General features: G+C 49.2%; 1 protein-coding gene across 1 annotated transcript; it reads right to left on the reverse strand.

Moving 5' to 3' along the window:
* Positions 1-327: 327 nt before the first annotated feature.
* On the reverse strand, positions 328-8,874 carry NIPAL3 (NIPA like domain containing 3; the record flags this gene model as incomplete). The annotated part of the gene is made up of 11 exons (XM_082296773.1): positions 328-598; positions 1,073-1,167; positions 2,095-2,158; positions 3,424-3,512; positions 4,103-4,238; positions 5,278-5,374; positions 6,001-6,146; positions 6,718-6,777; positions 6,868-7,039; positions 7,127-7,195; positions 8,776-8,874. 11 exons carry the CDS (start codon positions 8,872-8,874, stop codon positions 399-401), a joined length of 1,227 nt encoding a protein of 408 aa, XP_082152899.1. The 3' UTR covers positions 328-398.
* Between the last annotated feature and the right edge of the window lie 12,518 nt (positions 8,875-21,392).

Consider the following 21,392-nt stretch of genomic DNA (forward strand, 5'->3'; position numbering starts at 1 on the left):
TCCCTGTAAATGAAAGATTAAATCCTGTCCTCCTCTCTCTGTGAGCAGCTCCTGAAAACTTGTCCGGAGATAAAACCACTCCCAGCAGGGCTGAAACTGCACAGTCACTTCTCTTCCACAGCATCTCCTCTCTCATCACTTCCATGGTGCTGCATTCACCATTCCACACTCCCAGCCAGCAGAATTCCAAGCAGGACTGGGATCTGCTTCCTGCCAAGATGGGTGCTTTCAACTTCCCAACTAGAAAGAGTTGTTTGTTTTAACAACCAGCCTGGAAAGTTCAGCTCGAGACGAGCTTGGAACTCTTATCAAGGTCAGCTTCATGCTTGCTTCTATTTGAACAGGTAAATAAATAAAGGTCAAACTCCTGGCAACTCAAATCAGTCTTTGAAGGTCACTCACTCCTTCTTGCTGTGCTCCAGCACCCTGTAGGGAGGGGCAGAGACTCCTTTGGATCCGTGCTGCTCCTGCACGATGGGCAGCGTGGCTGGAGTGTAGATTTCTGGCATGCTGTCGTTGTTCTCCAGGGCACCGTAGGAGAAAGAGGCTTTGAGGTCAGGCTGCACTGCAATCCCTTTGTCATGCATGTTCTGCATGCCTGCAAGAGCAGAGGCACAGATTAGGGACAAAAGTGCATTTTTCTTGCTCTCTGTTCAGCCAGGAAATGAGAAGTCTCTGAGGCTCATCAGCTCCTCGTGTTAAATCAAAGATGGGATGGGTTTGTGCTCAGCACTGGAGCAGCTGATTGAGAAATAAGCTTCAAGTGAACGAGGGATGGCTCTCAGTTATCCACCAAGTGCTGCAGATCTTTTATACAGCTCACCAGAGACTTTAGCTGTGCTTCCCAAAGGAAATTTCTTGCTCCTCTACCTTTTGGAACTTCTCAGCCATCCCTCAAAATCAGTTCTCCCTGCTGGACCGAGCCCAATCCCAAGCATATGCTCAAATCAGTTCATATTCCCAGATAACAACTGCCTGATCCACCCAGTTCTGAACAGAGCCAAAGCCTGAGCCCTCCCTGTGCAGCCCAAGCCTTTAACAGAGTGATGAAGCCCTGGATTTTTACTGTTACCTGGCATGGCATCCATTGAGATGTAGGGCTCAAAGGGGACAGGCTTCTTCCTATTCCTGGTGATCAGGAAGACTCCCAGGAATGCTATGAGGCACCTGTGGGAGGAAACAACATCACTGAGGTCCCTGACAAGGGCCAGCACAGAACATTCCATGTTGCTCCACACAGAATCCAGAGCTGGAGTTCAAGCACTGCCAAGTCAGAATTCCAGGGCACTGTCTCAGCTGAGCCCCCTGGACCAGCACTGCAACACCCCCAGCAACCAGCACAACTTCACCTTTTCTCTATCAAAACACAGGGACATATTAATTAATTAATTAACCTTGACTAACTGCAGGGGAAAGGAAGCATATCAACATTTGGTTTTTCTTTGATGGAATTCCAGGATTTAGCAGCCTGACCTTTGAAAGGCTCCCTGTAAACACCCCGACAACCACGGACCTGGATTTTTACAGAGCAAGGTGCAGTTCAGAACAATGATCTCCCAATTGTTCGGGGGTTTTTTTTCAGTACTTATCTAAAAGGCATTTGAGAATTTCCCCTGATTATGGAGAGTTAATTACACCAAAACACTAAGTTACACAGGAAATGTTCTACTGATCAGATCTGCATTGTGCCTTCTCCATGCTCTAAAAACTCCAGAAGTCAGACACAGTTCAGGGAAAGTGCAAAATCTGAAATAAGGTTCCCCAGAGAGGGTTTCTTTGGGTTATTTTACAATTCTTCCAGATTCATGAGCATCTTGAAAACCAAGCCATATGCTCAACACCCGAGCTGATCTCCAGGATTTAGTGATTAATTGTTGTGAAATTGTGCATTACTGAGGGTTACATCATTTTTTCCAGACACAACACTGAGCTCTAAGAGCCACTCTCTGCTCTGACAAAGTGCTCTCAGCCTATTCTTTTCTCCAAGACAGTTTGTCCCTCACACAGAGAGATATTTTTAAAACAGATTTGTATTTTTAAAATTTGAGTCACATGAAGCAACAGTTTTCTGTCAAGGAAACCTGGAGCACTTACCCCAGTGCAAACATACAAATGTGGAGAACATCTTCACCCATGAAGTCCAGGTAAAAAGTTGCTCCTTGAAAAGGAAATAATTCATTACATCTTCCCAATTCCACCTTCAGCACATCCCTCCAGAACCCACATCAGTCAGGATTCCTATTTTTATAAGCAGCACCTCTGTTTATTTAATGATCTTAAAATAGGTGTCCTGATTTCTATTTTAACACAAATTATTGACAAATCTTTTTGAGTTTCACGACCAAAATAGTTCTGCTGGTGTCACTAATAGAGATGCAAGTGAACCTGTGCAGCATAAACAAGAGGGACTATTTTGGAACGATGAAACAAATTGGATTTAACTACAAAGAGATACAAACTCTTGACCCCAAACAACAACAAACAGTTCAGACCTCTAAGAGAAGTGTCCTCGGTGTGCTGGGTGGCAGCAGGACACACATTCTGCCTCCTGCTCTTTACATTTTTAAAAATGTAAAAAAGGTAAAAAATAAATAAAAGATAAAAATAAAAATAAAATAAATAAGCTGCTGAATCTGAGAGCAGCCTGTGGCTTGGGAAACGACAGGAAATAAATACCAATTAAGGAGCAGGCCAGATTGATGACACTGAAGAGGAGCACTGAAAGGCTCTGTGTAATTTATGTATTTATTTATTGCCCTCTATAGCTGGCAGGGCATTGCTATTTACACAGCACTGCCAGGCAGATGCATTTCTTGAGTGTTGGGCTTGGGGTTTTTTGTGTTTGTTTTCCCCAGTTTTGCTCCTGTGTCTGAGGAAAACAAAACCTCTCAAAGGCTGTTCCTCAGGTCTGAGCCCCAGGGCTTGAAAATGCTCCTTTTTGTTCCTGCAGACAAAGCTTTTCCACGTGGGCAAGGGCTGAAATGGGAGAAATCCAGAAAGAAAAGAGCCTGTAAAGCTGGGAGCTGCTCACTCTAAATACAACAAGAAGATTGTCAGGAAGAGATCCCAACACCTCCGAGCAGAGGAAGCAAATTGGTCACACATTTTAACAAAATCCAGGTAAGTTCAATAAGGAAACATTTTACCTGAACATCTAAAAACACACATGGAATGAGGAACAGTCTCAAACATAAATTCCCCTGCACTTCAAACAAAATGACAGCACTGAACAGAAAATTTTAACACAGTCTAATGGGACAATTCACATTTTTAGAAAGGAAAAAAAAAAAACCCAAACAAAGCCAGTGCAGACAACAGACGACAAGAAAACTGAAGTTATCACATTGCTGAGTATTCACCTTCTTCAGGAGGATTATTTTCCAAAATTTCTTGCCCATTTTTTAGAAAGGTTTGTGCAGTTACCTGCTGAGATTGCTGCTGTGGTGGACAGGATGTAGCCAATGCTGGAGATCTGAGCTGAGTCATAGAGCTGGGAGGCTTGAGCTAAAAACCTGCAACACAATCACAGGCAACAGGGGCTGATTGGGAAGGATCCTTTTTTTGGAAACACCTTTCAAAAGTGATGCATACATTTAATGAAATTCATTCTTTTGCTCACTGAACAGCAGCAGCAGCAAGCCTTGGAATGAATAAAAAGGACAGAAGAGGGTTTATGGCTGCACTCACTGCAGGCACTGAAATTACTGCCCCAACCTCAGGGCCAGAGTGTCCCTCATATTTTGAGAAGCCTTTTATCCCTACTGCTACCAGCTTTTTATGTTATTGCAAGTACAAAGGGGAAAAAAAACCCCTAAAAATAGACACATTATCAACAACACTTTGATTTTAGCCAGTGCACAGAGACTGCATTTGATTGGCCACCATTTCAGTCCTAAAATCGTTTGGCAAATACTGGAATGATGGGATTAAAACCACTTGGCAGTGTCACTTTGTGGAAAAACAAAGACCACCCAGACTCCTGGGACAGGTCACAGGAAATAATGGATAATTCTCCTAAATTTTAATAGGTATTTTTGTCATGGTAACAAACACTTCCTGACCCAAACCCTGCACAATTCCAGACAAAGAGAGGAGTTCTTACGTGGCCTGGTAGATGGCTGTGGCAATCATGCACACCAACATGATGTAGAAGATGGGTGAGTCCAGCTGCAGGCTTCCCTGGATGGACACCAGGATCATCCCAGCCACGGCCTTCACTGTCACCACAGTCATGGAACCTGGGGGGGTCACCACACTCAGCTGGGGCACCTGCAGGAAGCTGCAAACAACCCCAACAGCCACAAAAACCTGACCCTCCTCCTGCCAGGGATGCCAACTGCCTGCTTTCCATCAGTTCTGCCTGTTTTATTCCCAACAAACCCACCACAGCAACCTCCAACGGATCACTGAACCCTTCTCTGTCAGAAATGGGAGCATTTACTGGTTTTCTAAGTGTTTAAGGAGTGTTGTGCAATCACATGATGGGAGGATAGAGGTTTCCATTCGGTTTGGTTAAAAAAGCCAAGGAAGTCTCCAGAACAAGAATCAGGAAGAGCTTTCCTTTCTCTTTCTTGAAAGTTGGGCCATTCAGAATTAGGGCAGTTGCTTTGTAGTTCATGGAGCCTCTGAGGCACCACTGAAACCCAGCCCCAAACATCTCAAAAAATCAAAAAAGAGTAAAAGAAAAGACACTGCAGGAATTGAAGGTGCTTAAACAGCAAAAACTGAGGGCTGTGACACAGATTTCAGCACAGCACACTTGCCATTACTCATCCTTTTAGAAGTTTAATTGATTACAGTTTCTAGATTAAAAAAAAATATTAAATGTGTCAATCCAGAGTCACTGCAGGATCTGACTGTGGGATATCAGAACCATCTGGGACTCAGTTTAACAGGGACAAGCTGGGGTGGCAGAGGATTCCTCATTTCTTTAATCACATGGCAAATCTCCCCAGAGCCAAATTACTCTTGTAGGTCAAATCCTCTCTTTCACCCACTGGCTCAGCCCTCCTTACCCACTGAATGCCACCCTCTGTGTGCCCAGATTAAAATTAAGAACACTAATAAATTAACCTGCACTTCCTGTGCTTGGCAGATTATTTGTCTGATGGAGAACAAGCCTTAATTGTTTTGCAGAGATCCTAAACATCAGCTTCAGGAACATTTCTGGAGGAAATTAGTGCATTTCATGGCATTAATTAAATCAATATAATCCCCTGCATGCCGTAGATGCCTCCATTTACTGTTTAAAGTTCTTACAAGTCCATATCAACTTACCCAGCAAAGCCACCAGCAGAAGAATAATGACAATGTAATTTGCATTTCTCTCCTTGTAAAAATACAGGAGCAGACAGAAAACAATGATCTCCACAAGCTACAAAAAAAGAGAAATGAGAATATTAGAGATGCAGAGCACATAGGGTTGGCAGTAAATGAGGTTCTGAGCCAATCAAATAGAATAGGGGAAATCAAAGGAAAATGGGGATCCCACACAATTATAGACCAAATTCAGCATCATCTTAGATTCCAGTTAGAGGAGATATTCAGCAGCTTGTTGCAGAACAGGAAATGTGGGGCACTTTTGGTGTTGGATTTCTGGTAAAGCTGCAAATCAAATGGTCCTGCCTGAACATTCACAGCAGAGACCTCAGCCTGCTTTCTGCAGTGGGGTTCCACAAGTGATCCCTGGAAAAATGGCCAAGATTGTCTTCATTAAAACACAAATTTCAGGGGATTTTCTGTAAGAGATTCATGGCTCCAGAGAAAGTCAGCATGGCAAAAGCCCAGATTCAGGCACAGTCAATTTTCAGTTAAAGATATTTAGTCCTACAGAACTCAGATAAAGAGAAGGAGCTGTTCATGTGTCTGACACCTGGAAAAGCTGGCAGAGGTTCCTGAGTGAACACAAGGAACATTGGTAACAACCAGAAGGAAAAATAATGCTGGAAATGGAAGTCCCCCCCTAGGAGAAAACCACCCCACCCTCCCTGGCCCCCTCACCATGTACAGCAGGAATGGCCAGCTCACTAAATGCCTGGTGATGTTTTCTGCTGTCATCTTCTCGTGGCTGTTGGGTCCAAATGTCACCAGCAGGTAAGTGCCAACAATTGCCAGGCCACAGCCTACGAAGGACAGCACGTAGCGCCCTTGGGCAGGCACAGGAGAGGACAGGGTTAGTGAGGCAGTGGGGAGCATGGCATGAATGAATGAATCCCACAGGACCACCAGTGATGTCGTGGATGTTCCTCTGGGGGACTCTGGGGTGCTCTTCCTGCCCCACTTCCAAAATATTGCAGCCACCAGGGGCAGTGGGGGTGTGGAAGCTCAGACAAAGTTGGTACCAGGTGGCATCTGCTAAATAAATAAAGCTACAGGATCTGTGTCTGGGGCTGATCCTGCCTGGCACTGCCCACAGCCCTTTTCCCACCTCTGCAAACACCTCCACGTTTATGGAATTCAGCTCATTCCCTTGTGCCTGTGCTACTGCAGAATCAGGGCTGCAGCTTCAGCCTGATTCTAAATTCTGTGAGGTTCAGGGGATTTGGCACAAGCCAGGAAAAAAATATCCATTTGTAATAAACAGTGGATGAGATGATACATTTCTTCCAAGAGGTGCTAATGAAACCTTGCCATGCCTGTAATTATAATTCCTGAGAGACCATGCTATGAGTGTTGAATTGTAAACACAGGAAAAATGAAAGAAACTGTGACACTTACTCAAAAATTCCTTGGGCTTCCATTTTTCTTTGATAAATATAATTCCTATGATTGCACTAGCTATGAAAAAAAAAGAAAAGGAGAGAGAAACAGTGAATTATGGAGTCAGGAATCTCCCACTGGAACACACTCAGATTCTCTCCTCCTTACCCACAACAGACACTGCACTGAGGGGCACAATCAGTGAGAGAGGAGCAAAGGCATAGGAGGAAAACACTCCCAGTTCTCCCAGCACCAGCAGGAAGAATCCACTCCACCAGGTCTTGGTTTTGAAGTAGGCCCGGGGGTCTTTGGAGCCAGCCAGCCTGATGTGGCTGTATTTCTAGGCAAGAAAACAGAAATAAAGCAGCTTTGTCATGTTGGATTGTTTATTTCAGTGCAGGATGAGTATTTGCTTCAGGACACTCACCTGGAGGTTGAGTGCAATGCTGCTGACAAGATGCCCAAAAATAGCCAGTAATGCCCCAATCAAGTTCTCCTGCAAAAACAAAGGGAACACACAATGATTAAATTTAGCCAAGGAATTCAGAGGGGTTTGCACACTCTGGAGGAGAGCAGACTTCTAAAACTGTTCTGAATCATGGGATAGTTTGGGTTGGAAGGGACATTTAAAGGTCATCTGGTCCAACAGCCAGCTGTCAGTAAACCCTGTTTATCTTCCTCCCTTCCTACCAAACGGAGGCAATTCAGATAAGTGCTGTGGCTGTGCTCCAGACCTGTGAACTCAGGTGGAAGATAAGCCTCAACAGCCACTTTCTCCAAGAGACTTCAGTTAGTTTGCAGTTTCTCAGAGAGAAGGAAGATAAGGCTAAAAAACCTCACACCATCACTCACTCTTCCCTTTGAAAAACTCCTTTATGAGGATTTTATTGCCCTGGAATTCGACACAGAACGGATCAGGAACCTCTGCTTCCCAACTATTTTGCTCTTCTCCACTTGTGACAGCTGCTGGTTCAGTCACTACTTCAGCCCATCTGATGAGGCAGCACAATTATCACAGATTTTAGGTTGCTTTTTATATAAACTAGTTATTCCCAAGGTCACAGGAGACTACTGACAGCTCCCAGCCAGCTCCCAACCTCTTCTGCACTGGCATTCCCAGCTCAGCAACAATTCTCACGCTCTATAGATGGAATTTGAAATTAAAAAAAAAGAATGTCAAGCAGGCTGAGTCACAAAGGAGATACAGAGGAGTGAAGAGAAGAGCCTGAGGCTAAGCCAGGCCACTGAACATTTGTGTCCTTCCAAAACTGTCTAAATCTCATTACATGTCATTAGCACTGTTCCTTCAGTCCAGTCCTTACCTGGAGTGATTTGGGATAACCCAGCTCACGCTCAGAGTGATATTTATTTATATCAATAAATGTACTAATCTTGATTTTCTCATACACAGAAGAACTTTCAGATTTCAAAGCCTTAGCAACAGAACAAAAACCTCTTTATCAGAATGCACAAAAATAGGATTTGCCCAAACAGCTTCACTCAAAACCACCTGAGAGATGATCCCAGGACAGACGGAGAAGGTGGCAGGAGGATGTCACTGTGTCACCACAGTGCAGTTTTCTGAGCTGTGACAGCCTCAAGTCAACAGCACCTTCAGAATCAGGGATTCAAACAGAATTTATCTGTTCCCAGCTGCAGAACAAGGAGGAATTACAGCCCCATGTCCCACCCCAGCTGCAGGCTCTGGTGTGGGCTGACCCTGCTGGAATTCAAACACCTGAATGCACAGAGCAAACCAGAACCTCTGCTCTGTTACTGCTGCATGGCTTAGGCTGAAAAGGCACCTCTCAGAATTACTGCACCTGAACACCTTCACACATCCACACCTTGCCACTGCCACTCCTCCCTCCAGTTCCTCTGCTCTGCAGACACAGAATTTCTCTCTTTCTCTCACTGTACACAGGATATGACACCACAGGGCCTCCAGGAATGGCTGAATACAAAGACAGAGCCCCTTCTGCAGAAAATAACCCCAATCCAGCACCATTATCAGCTTATTCCAACCATCAGGGCCTTCTGGGGATGGAAAGTTCCACACTGGGGTGGAAAGCTGACCTTATAAGAGAAGGAGTCTGTGTGTGGCTGCACAGAAACTGCTGCTGTAGCCAACGGGAGCTGCTGAAGCTGCAGGCTGGGGCTGTTGCCTCCTTCCATTTTGGGGTTTTTTTTTTTTGCTTTTCAGCCTCCTCGATGCTGGAATTTCTCTTTAAAGAAGAGACTTGGACCCTGCTGGAACCAACTTCTGGTAGCGCTCCTTGCCATCCATCCTGTTCCCTTGGATAAGTTCAGGGAAGCACAAACAAGTTCTGCTGCTTCCCTTCCCCTGCCCTGTCTCAGGGTGGGCACCACAGGCAGGAAGGAGGGTGGATGAGCCACTATTACCAGCCAGTCAGTGAAGTGGCAAGCTTATATTCCTTCAGGGTGAATCTAAGGGAAAAAAGAAAGAAAACCCAAAGAATTAGATCAAATAAATCAGTGATCCAAAACCTGCAGTGAAGGATAGGGCACAGAAACGCCCCTGGAATCAAACTCACAGCTGCACAGAAAACAAGAAAGCAGATTTTAAATGTCTTCTTAGAAAGCCTTGGACAGAAACTCACACAGACTTTGCTTTACAAGCTCTTGTGAACTGGCTGGGCCGCAGGGGTGACACACTCAGCTGGCATTTAACAGCATCACAAAGGCTCTCAAGTCCTCCAAGCTCTGCTTTTCATTTCCCTCCTCCCGGAACCTCCCGTTTGCTCAGGACCAGCGCTCCATGAGTCACCCCATCCCCACGTGCTGGGGATGACAGCGCTGCTCTCTCGGCAAGCAGAGGTCAATCCAGGGGAATCCCTGCCAGCAGTCTGGAGGCTGGATTCCTCAGAGCCCGAATTCCTCGGAGCCAAACTCACTGGAGGTGTCTGGAAAGCACCACACGGGCTCCCTGCACCCCCAGAGAGCTCGGGGAGCAGCAGCATCATCCCTGAACTGCCGGCTTGTCCCAGCGTGGGGGCACAACAGCCACGAAAGGGCAAAACCACCCATTTGTGAGGGGATGGGGCAGCAAATCCCGCTCCCATCGGGAGCAAACCCGGCCCGGGCAGCGCAGAGCACCCACACACCCCCGGGCCGGGACCTGCGCTATTCCCACCAAACCCTCCGGTGCACCTGTCCGTCCCCTGCTCCCCCGGGAGCGCTCCCGCCACTCACCGGCCCCGCCGCTGCCCCCGGCCCGGCCCCGCCGCTGCCCGGCCCCGCCGCTGCCCCCGGCCCGGCCCCGCCGCTGCCCCGCGCTCGGCCCCGGCCCCAGCTCCGGCCCCCGGTCGAGCACCGCGGTCGCTTCCTGCCCGGCCCTTCCGATTGGCCGCCAGCACTGTCAATCAAAGCCGGACCCCAGGCGATAGCGCGGATTGGCTGCTGCGCAAGGGCGGGGCCTGGCTCAGCCTATGGGTGCAGGGCTCTGAGGGGCCGGGCGGAAGAAGCTGCGTTCCGCCGCTCGGTTGGGGCGGGGCGGTCCCGCGGGCACCTCCCGGAGCTCCGGGGCGCTCCCCGGCCCAGGGCTGCACGGACAGCTGCGGCCCGGCGCCTCCCCACGAGGGAGCGTCGCTTTGCCCGGGTGGGATCCGTCCCTCCCGGTGTGCGCGCGCCTCTCGGTGGCGCGAGAAGCAGCCAGAGCCGCCTTACGGCGAAGCGCCTCCGCCGAGCCACCTTAAACCAGCCGCAGCGGCGCTGAAAGCTCGCCTGTGATTGGGCACCTGCCGCAGTGCTCAAAGTAACAGGCACGGCGATTGGAGGAGAGCTGAGGCGGCTGTTGTCTCGGCAACCGGGTGTCCGCTTTCCCGGTGCTGCCGAGGGCCGGGGATGCACCGGCAGGAACGGACAGGTACCGGCAGGAACGGGCGGATAAAGGCCGCATATCTCATCTGAGCGGGGAACGGGGATGTCCCCGATGCTCCCCGCGCTGCCTCGGCCGCTCAGGTACTCGCCATTCGCAGCTTGCACCGCGCCGCCGCACCTGGGCGGGGCTGGGCCGTGAGGCGGCTTCCGGTCGCGCCCTCCAGGGCCTCACCTGCGGCCGTACCTGGGGCGTTACCTGCGGGCTCCACCTCGGGGCTCCACCTCGGGGCGCCAGGTTCACTCAGTGGAGACAGCAAAGGCCATGGCTGACTTGGGCCAGCTCGGGAGCCTCGGCGCTGCTGCACGTTCCGAGCTGGGACTGAGCTTAGAGACAAAATCACGGCTCTAACTTGAGTCGTGACACTGGACGTGTGGGCTGGGACTGGATCCCTGCCTTTCCAGCTCAGGGATGCTGTGGAGCATCAAGGTACCTCAAGCAGAAAAGCACCGTTCAGTGCCATGTTCCAAAAATAAACAGCACTTACCACAGTGAGTGCAGAGTTGAAGGGGGAAAACCTCAACCACATCAAGGTTTTTCAGTCAAAGCACAGCCAGGGATCGTTACTGGAGCAAATCAAGGGATAGCTGGAACTATTTATAGCCACAGTGGGTTAGAGATATTCCAGGTCCAAAATCCTCTTCCTGAGGCCAAACCAGCACAAGGGAATAAGAAATGCCATCAGATCGTGATGTGCTGCAGGGGAAAGTTTCATCTTTGCTCCCTCACGGTGGTGGGGCAAATCCATGGAATTTCTATTTACACTTTCCTGATGCCAGTGCAGCTCTGTGGCTTGAGAGCTTGATTAGGTGAGGTATCAGTGGTTTTGTCACCGTATTTCTGACAGCTGAAGGGGTGCCCAGCCTCTGCCATCAGATTTGCAGTTTGGAGAGGGTCAGAACCCTGTGATGGAGTTGTTCGAGTCCCTGACTCGCTAAAGGAGGAAATCTGCAAAAGGGATTTAACAGCACTGAGTCACATTCATCAACAGCAGTGTTTCCAAGGGGTTTTTTAAATAAAACAGGGAAATGAGATGCAGGGGTGGCTGCTGATTTCCTGATGGGAACACTGCATGAATGTTGGATTTGCCTTTATCTTACACATCCCATTTCAAATGAGAGCTGGTGTTGAGTTCACATGTTTCCTGGATCTCCATATTCAGTGTTGCTATCCTTGGCTGTTCTTTTTAGGTTTCCAGATTTCCTCCAGTCCTTATAAGCACCACAGGAAGGTGACTCAAACTGGAGGGGGGAAAAAAAGAGAGAGATTTAAGTCTCAATCAAAGGGATTTCAGTACAACCAAGTGAGTAACAAAAATGTTTGAAGTTCACAAGTTTGTTTTTCTTTTTCCTACTGATATTGATCCTGTTCTGTGACAAGAATAGCAACCAAGTTTAGATCAAGGTCATTAAATTAACTTTGTAATCACAACTGATAATGGAATGAGAAATGGTAATGCAGTATGAGTGGTTTAGACCTGGAAACGACTCCAGATACATCATCTCACTTGTGCCACCTCCCCATCTCCCACCCACCCAGCTCTGGCCCTGTTTTCCCCATGTTTTTGAGCCCTCCAGGACACGTTGCATTTCTTCAGGAGCACATTCAAAGCAATCAGTGGAGTTAATCCTTGTGCAGGGATACCACCGGCTGACCCTTCTCTCTGCCTTTTGCTGCCCTTTTCGCTGATCCCTGATTTTCAGGAATTACACCCTCCTTCCACCAGCAGAGGGAAGCAGAAAGATGCGTTAAACCCGCCGTGATTTCCCAGCCTGCTCCCGGCCGGGTTCCTTTTCAAGCCCAGCCAACACTCGCAGGTGCCAAGGGCCTCCTGGGCTTTCTGGATCCACCTTCCCAGCTGCTTCCTCAGCTGGGGGAAGGAGGATGCCCTTCCACAGCCTCCTGCTGTCTGGGGACTACGTGGTTACCCCAGAACTCCCAAAATTACGTACATGAAGGATTTCTGAAACTCTGTGCTGGGTATGTAAAGTAGGTAAATCAAGGAAGTGTTTGGCATCTTCCCCTCTTTCTTCTTCTGCCTTTGGCATGTTCTCTTTCTTCTCTTTCCTTTGATCTCTTGCTCCCTGCTTGTCTCTCCCATCTCAGTGATATCAGGAGTGCATTATCTCAGGGTTGAATAACAGCAATCAAGGACGTAAAGGACAAAAAAAGATGAGGGAAAAATGATCAAGGTGGAGAAGTTGCTTAAATACTTTCTGTAGGCGCCATCAGTCTGCCTGGTCAGCTTCCAGCAGTGCCAGCTGACCTGATGCAGAGTGTGACTAAAGGAGAGGAGGCAGAGTCTGCAGGGAGCTTCACAAAGCACTCCCTTCGCTTTGAGAATTTCCTGCTTGAAGGGCAGAGTGGGCAGGAGGCCAAACCACAAACTACACAAGGGCTTGGCTGCTTCTCTGCTAGGCTTTATCCCTGGAGAAGAGTTCCTGCAGCAGCTCAGCAGGGGAAGCACTGGACCCATCAACACCAGACCTTTTGGGGGCTGCTGCCTTGGCTTCCTCTACCTGAAGCACTTGGCTGTGTCCTCCTCGGCCATTCTGGAGAACATTCCTTGAGCAGGGTTACCCACTTGTAATTTAGGCAGTGGAAAGAGCTTATTTGCTTCTCACTGCCTGACCTAGAACACCCAACAGGTGACTTGACCCACTTGTCAGTCTGCCAGTTCACCCCTGTCTGCGCACATCCCTGCAGGATCCAGGCCACTGGGGTTGGGAGCTGCTCCTGGTGGATTTGCCTCACAGCACGGTGACCCTTGCATCACCCAAACACAATTCCAGGGACTCTGAGGGCACTTTGAGGCATCCAGGACCTAAATCTCCAAGGGTGTGGAGGTGCCTAATCTCCAGTTACCCTCAGCAGCACTGAGGTGATGATGGACGTGCCAAACCCAGAGCTGGATGCATGGGATGGGAGAAGGGCTCTGGAGCTGTTTCCCTGGCACGTGCTGTCCTGGAAGGTGCTAATCAGGAACGTGCTGCCCAAGCAGGAACTGCCCTTGCTGGAGCAGGGGTTGCATCCAACCCTCCCAGGCTGGGCAGCAGCACCAGGGCAGAAGGAGCTTGCGGATGCAGTTTTTTATCAGCTGCTCTGGAAACCTGCTGCAATTTTAATAATCAGCTCCAGCAGAATTGGGCAGGTCCTGCTTCCCTCAGCACAACCCTCCTGACCACAGAGCACGGGCTGGACAACCTCAAGCACATGGCAGGGCCATGTGGAGATGGACCCCGTGGCCAGGGCAGTGCAGGGTCTGTTCTGATTCTGGTTGTTGATAAGGAGTAGCTGGCTCAGGATCCCTCCTCCCTGTGGATGAGCCCTTAGACCACATCTTCAGAAATCTCCTGTAATTTTGGAACAGCCCAAGCCAGAGCAGTTCTGCTGAAATTCACAGAGTTGCATCACACACCTCAAATTTTGGTCTGTCCTGAAGCATTTTCCTACAAAGAAGAGTAAGTGGAAAAGATGATCCGTGCTCAGCTGCTTGATAACTCAGGGGGCATTTTTACAGGAAAGGCTGAATTCACCAGGACTGTGTGTGCACACAGGAACTGGGGACTGATTCCTTGGGGACTGATTCCTTGCAAAGCTCTCCCAATTTTGATGGAGTGGCCCATATTTGGTGTTTGTTATTTTTAGCACCATAGTAGCACCGTTCCACTTGTCCGTGCATGCAGCAGGGAACAGCTCAGCTGAGGGAGGAAAACAGAGCAGGAAGAGTTCCCCGTGATCTCACAATAAATCAGCACCTTCTGCAGCAGCCAGCACTGCCTGCCCACTCCCAGCCACTCTTCCCTTCAGTGTTTTGCAAGGCCAAGCAGAGCAGGAGCCTCCACTCCTCTCCCAGCCATTCCTGGTTGTTCCTTAAGGGGGTCAAGTCATTCCAGGGTTGCTGCTGCTGTGGCCAAGCACAGGTTCCATCTGGATGGTGTTTTTAATCAACCCTTTTCTCAACCCTTTGAGCCTGGCATCTTCCCTGCTCCTTCTTGCTCCTGCCAAACACAATGAAATCCCTTCATCCTCGTGTCTTTGTATGAGAAGAATAATGCCCCAACTTAATTTTCTCCTCTCAACTGCCCATTGTCTTGTTCTTCGGTCCCAGGCCTTTCCCTGTTCTCTTTCCCTCCTGTGCCATTTTGGGGAGGGGGCATCTGATCACTGTCAGAATCCAACTCTCAAGTCACCAGAACAGGAACCAAGGCACCTCCAGAATCTTTTCCATTGGTAACTGCCAGACAAGACAATTAATGAAGTTCACACAATGTTCTTAAAGATCAGGAACTTCAGCTCTTCCCATCCTACACACTGGAATAATTTCACATTTGTGTTAGTACAAAGCTGTTTCTTTTATCTTGTATGGTCCCAGACCTTGCAATTCCCACTGTTTTTTCTTTCTGGGATTGGCAGAAGTAGGACATGAAGGGCATTCAGCCCTTCATGGGACCACATCTGAAAAGCTGGAGGGATCACGTACAACACAGGCAGGGCTGGATTTATTTGGCTCTATAAATAGAATCCTGCCCAGTTCTCTTTTTGAAAAGCCCAGGAAAAGAAGAGAGGCAGGAAAGGTGTGGTACTGCAAATAATGCATTCTGCCCACATGCTGAATTAATTAGGCCCAGCTCAGAAGTTCCAGGTGAGATTTTAGATGTGCTGTGGCTCCCAGTCTATACAAATTGCCCCATAAACAGCAGAGAAATTTCATCTTCCTCATCCCCAGAAATACTCAGCTTTCCATGCAACAGGAGACTTGCATTAAAGGATTAAAATTTTGAAACTGTGAAGACAGCTACCTCGATGCCCAGTTAAAATTAAGGCATAAAATTCGTGTGACTTGGAAAGCAATACAGGAAATACAATAATGCCATCACTGGTGGTGCTGGAGTGGTGGCTTTAGTTCTGGCCACCCTAACTCTAAAAAAGGCACTGGCAAGTCACACCTGGTGGCACTGCTGGGCTCAGGGGGTGCAGGGTCACGCCTGGTGGCACTGCTGGGGAGCTGTGCCAGCTCCTCCAGCTCAGCACCTGCCTTCAGGTTCAGTCCCTCAAGTCCTGCTGATTCACCCTTGTGCAAGTCACTTAACTGTTCTGTGCCTGCTCCCCAGCCCTGCAGGGTGCCCAGGCTGCAGCAGGGTGTTGTAAGCCTTGATCCACAGGAATTCAGGGTGTTTGGAGATGTGGGAGCTGTTAACAGAACACCCAGTGTTATTACCCACTATCAGATGGTTTATAATAACATACACACATCTCCCGGGCTGCTTTGTGCCTTCTGTGGTGTCTTGCTGTAGCTGTGATTGCTTTGGGCTTGTTTTGTTATTTCTAGAGAGAGTTTTTGAGTTTTCCCCAGATTTTGAGCCATTCCCCAGTGAGTTGTCCCCTCTCAGACTGCTCCTAGAGCAGCCCCATCCCTGTGCTGAGGCAGAGCCTGCTGACTCCAGAATATGTGATGACTTTGCACAGCTGCTTAACACAGAGTGAAGACACAACTTAATCAGCTTAATAAGCTGCCACTCATCAGCCTGAGACATCTTAAGTGGCTGCATGCACGTTCCTGAAGCAATTCATGCTTTTATAGTCACTTGATGCTGTTTAAACACCAGCAAAGGTGTTTTCCCTCCCAATTTGGGTGTGCAAAGAGCACATGGAGAGATCCCGGGGCTCAGCTGACACGGGACAATCCTATTCACTCACACAGCCCCCTCCACTGGGACTCTGAACTCTCCTGCAGTGACTCACTCAGGCTGAGCACCTGCCCCAGCATGTTCTGTGTTGATTAAACTGGTTTGCAGGCCATAATTATTTTCTCTATCATGGTATAATGGCTCCGCATCGTATTAATTTTAACATTGTAAGAATTTGCTTCTGGGAACGGCCTTCTTGAATTAATCACTGACTCATGATTTACTGGGGGAGATAATATCTAACCTACAAGAGGCAGAACAGGAAACTATCTATTTAAAAGATGGCAGTGGCTGATAATTTATGACTATAGACAAAGGGACATCTCAGAAGAAGAAGGTGGTCAGATCCTGCAGTTTCGTGGTCACTGCTCTCACTCAGCAAAAAGGAGCTTTTGTGTAGTCACTAGAGGATCTGGTTTTGAGTGACAGATTAAAACTGAGGGGGGAAAAAAAGTAGTGAGAAACAAGGAAAGTGCCCAAGCAGTCCTCAAAGCCATCCTCAGCTCTGGGACCAAACCCTGTGTTACAACAAAGGCAGTTCAACATCTCGGCATTTCACCAGCTTGCCATAGGAAATGTAAGGAAAATAAAGACAGAGAAAAAGCATCAACTTTTTGTGTATGAAGCTGTAATGCAGTGGTTTTCTTGCTCCTCTCCTCTCCACCTTGAACTGGACTCTCTCACATCACTGAGTGAGCCTTGCCCATCAGATGTTTCCTCTCCCTACAGCCCAGTAGAAAAGCCAATCTGAGCAGTCACCAATAAAAGCTTTAAATCCCAGAGGATGTTCCAGGAGGTAAAGCTGCATCCTGGCAATCTGAAGAACTTTGTCCCCATGTCACTGTGATCTATTCTATGATTTGGGGTAACTCACATAACCCTTGGCACCACAGATTCCTGACTGTAAGGACAGCAATTCCCACCTGGAATTCTGGAGCCCTGAACAAAATCAGACTCATAGAGGTGATGGAGGATGCTGGACACAGCAGTCACACACAGAGACATTTCCTGCCAGAGTTTCAGGTCCTGGGCAGTCACAAAGAGACCTTCCTGCCCTTGGGAAGCTCTCCCAGCTTTTGGTCCGAGTGCTGCTGGTAGCTGTAACCACTCACAGGGAGACAAGTGGATTTGAAATGTGGGTTTGCCTTTGTTGGTCATCACCCACAGGTAAGGGCAATTCAAAGGCATCCCCAAGCCCTTTTTCTTGCTGAAACTCACCATTTCTGCAAGCAAAGCAATACCAGTTCTGCCCAGACAGTGTTTATGGCCCAAACCACAAGAGGATTTAATTTGGAAAAATTTGGGAAATGGCTTTCTCCATGAGCCCGGAGCTGGGAGGGAGGATGGTGCTGCTGACTTTGGCTCTGCTCCTCCATGGAGCACCTTCACACACAGATCCAGAGCTTTTAGGGCATGGTGGATTGAACTGCCACAGGAGCCTTCCAGGAGCTCTGAGAAGGTCCCTTTGAACCTCTGCTGGGAGAACCATCCAGAAACCACTCTGGGCATTTGGAGTAGCTGTAAGGAATCACCAGAACACCCCACAACTGTGGAAATGCCAGAGGCTTCAGGAGGAGCCACATTGGTGCATAATGTACCAAGCTCCAGAACATCTCCTGGCCCTTTGCCTGCTGTGGGTGAGACCTGGAGTGAGGGCACGGAGTTTATCTTCCAGCTGACACCAGCTGGGAGCTCTCCTGTTTGATTCCCTGAAATTGCTAATGGTGCTTTTGTTCCTGTGCTCAGGACTAAGTTCAGTGTCCCTGGAAATCAGCTGTGCCCAGGACTTTTCCAATCCAGCAGCAGCAGCTTCCCCACACGGTCCTGTCACACTGGTTCTTTTCCTTTCTCACATTCCCTGCTGGATGCACTCTCCTTCCTCAGTGCCTGGGCTGGTATTTACATCCCTTTCCTGTTTGTCTTGTAGGTCATCCCAACATGGATTCCCTCACCAAGGTGTCTCCCAAGGGAATAACATCCTCCTTCCAGCTGAAGACCTCCTGTCTCACAAGGAACTATGGATTTACTGCAGGTTTACTCCAGAGTCTGCAGCCTCAGCCACACAAACCCACCAAGGAAACAAAGAAAACTCCTTCCAGGTGAGTGCAGTCTGGAAGACACCCCACTTCCACGGGATATATGAAAATGCATCACAGGAGGGTGGTCCCAGAGTGTCCCACTGTGTGCTGCTCCAGAGGGGACAGTTGTTGTCCCAGGAAGTGGCAGTGCCTGGAAGGGCAGTGTGGGTTGGGAACAGCCTGGAGCAGTGGATCAGGGGCCCTTTATCAGCTGATCTCCCAGACATTTACAAACAGTAATTAAACCCTGCACCACCCCGGGATGTGGGGGCCACTTCTTGTCCCCATTGTATAGAGCAAGAAGCCAGAGCACACCTGACCCGGAAAAAGATTCCTCATATCCCAAGCAGAGGCTTTAGGCTGGGCTGGTTTGGTGGCTGAACTCACCCCCAGAGGAACACACTGAGGAGAAAGACTCAAACCTGGGGAGCCCTGGGCAGGAATGCTGAAGGACACCCGTGGCTGCACAGGATCCCAAGGAAGCTGCTGGATAAAACCTGGCCATTTCCTCAGCCCCTGCTGAGGCTGGGAGTGGGAGCTGGAGAGAGGCTTGTAAAAGTGCTCCTTCGAGCCAGAGCTGCCATTCCCAGGTATTCCATCCTGCCACCACTTCAGAGGGACAAAAAGGCATGAGCAGAAACTCCCTTCTCCCAAGCCCTCCTGCCCCTTGGGATCCTTCTGGGAAGACAAATAAATCCATCAGCAGATTGTTCAAGAACATTTATTGTCACCACGAAGGGACCTTGCCTGGCCTGAGATTAAGATCAACAATAAATTCCTGACCATGGAAAAGAATGAGCCCATGAGAAAGCCCAGGGCTCTCCTTACCCAACAGGGGTATCTTTACTACATCTCTCAGCAGCTGGATCTCATAACAGGGGTTTGGGAAAAAGGAAGCTGGGAGGGAAGCAATGCCAGGAGGGATTTGATAAGGACAGAGGGCTGGAGGAAAGGGCAAATTAAATATGAGGAGGGAAGATCCCCAGCCTGTGTTATCAGAAAACACACAAACACTCCACACCCAGCTGCTGGGGTTAGAGCCTGCTCCCTCTGCTGTTGCAGGCAGTGGGAGAGAGCACGAGGAACTCCCAGCTGGAGTTCTTTGGCATCACTGCCCTGGTTCCAGCACTGTCTGGAGAGGGGAGCAGCCAAGTCTCTGCAAGGCTGGACCATGGCAAATCCATGTATTTTACAATAAACATCACAGTCCATAGCACTTCCACTTCCCAAAGCACTTCATTTCCCAAAGATTTTGGCTGAGAAGGATTAAGCATCCACCTCCCCAGAAACCACAGCTTCTATTTCCAGATATAAACCCTCAACAAGTTCCTCAAATCTCTTTTTCTCCCAAAAGCCAGAAGTTCTGCTGGAATCTCTCTGCTCCAACCATCCCACCTGGTAAAGATCCTCTTCTTCCTGGGCTCCGTGACCTCGTGGATGCAGAGACAGAGCACAGACCACAGGAAGGGCCAGGTAAAAATAAAGATTGTTCTGGAGCATTAGAGATAGCAAACCACAAACGGGGCTGAGCAGCCCCACTGCCCACCCAGCAGGGAAAATGGAGCAGGGAAATGAGCAGAGCTCCCCTGGGAACACCTGAGGACAGGCACTGCTGCCCAGGGGCTCAGCTCAGTCCCAGGGCACGGGGCAGCCACATGGGGACAGAGGGTTTGGGGTGACACCAAGTGTCTAAATCCTCCTAGGAACAGAGTACAGCACCTCCTGGCACCCTTGGATGGTCTGGGGTCACCCTGAGGGCCACACAGCAGCTCTGGAGTCCTCACTACCAGCTCCTTGTCCAGCTTGGCTGGTTCATATTTTACAGTATTATTTTTAAAGGTAAGGTTGAAAAAATAAAAGCATGTTTGCAGTGTAAAGGCCATTAAAGCATCGCTGACTGTCAGGGCTTTGGACAAACAGGTTCTGTGAGTTCTGTGTGTGTGTAAAACTCACATCACTCTGGCTGTTGGTACAACACATTCCAGCTGCAGAAGTCCTCTGTTTGATGGGAAGAGGGGAGCACTTGCAGGGGAGAGCGTGGGGGCACAGAGCAGCATCAGAACTGCCAGCACCCCTTTGCTCTGGCTTCACCAGAGCCTTCCTGACCTAAAGCTGAGTGAAATGGGAGAAAAAACACATCCTGTGGCTTGGAATCGGGAAATGCCTGGGGACGCAGGAGGAGGGACCCACCCTCAGAGAGGAATGGGTTAAACACAGCCCAGTGGGCAGCTGCCCGGCTGCTGTGGGACAGGAGCAGAGCTGGATGCTGGCCCTGACACCAGCACTGGTAAGAGAGAGGCAGATGCAGCCACAAACCCATCCCCTGGTACAGTTCTTCCCTGCCTGGATGCCAAGCTCATCCCGGGGTGGAGGCAGAGCTCGGCTCATCCAGGGCGGAGCTCTGGGATCTCGTCCCTCAGTGCCCATTGGCTCATTGTTGCCAGGCTCAAGTAACACGGCTTTTTCAGTTAGTCACACTCGTTTCTTGCCCTGTTTATTCCTTCTAAGATCCCCAAGTCCTTGTGGGAGTTTATGAAGGGCTGGGAGAGCAGACAGGAGCAGTTCCTGCTGTGATTCCCAGCGTTTGAACTCACCCAGCTGCAGATTTTGTCCCAGCCACAGACAGGGGAGGGGACACCCTGGTGCCATTGGTCTGTCCTGAGCCCCTGTGGCAGCACAAACGGGGAAATGGGCTTTTCTGGAGCCACAAGCAGCTCCTATCCCAGCCTGGCACCAAGGTGCCAGCTCCCAGAGCAGCTCCTGACTCAGCTGGGATCCCCTGCCAGGAAATCCTGCCAGGCTCTTAGAAGAACAGAGCCAGGCCAGGGTGGTCAGGTTGGACGTCAGGCCCACAATGGCTACAAATTAACTGAAGAAATACCTTCTGCAGGTTGTGGAGAAATCCTCCTTTCATTTTCCTCAGTCTTTTATGGCAACTGGATCAGAAACCCTGCAATGCCACACCAGTGCATGAACACACAGAGCTGTTCTGGGCTGTGCCCCAAAGAACAGAGCTAAGCAAGGCAA

Source organism: Coloeus monedula, assembly GCF_965178545.1.
Source record: "Coloeus monedula genome assembly, chromosome: 24".
Taxonomy (NCBI): Eukaryota; Metazoa; Chordata; class Aves; order Passeriformes; family Corvidae; genus Coloeus; species Coloeus monedula.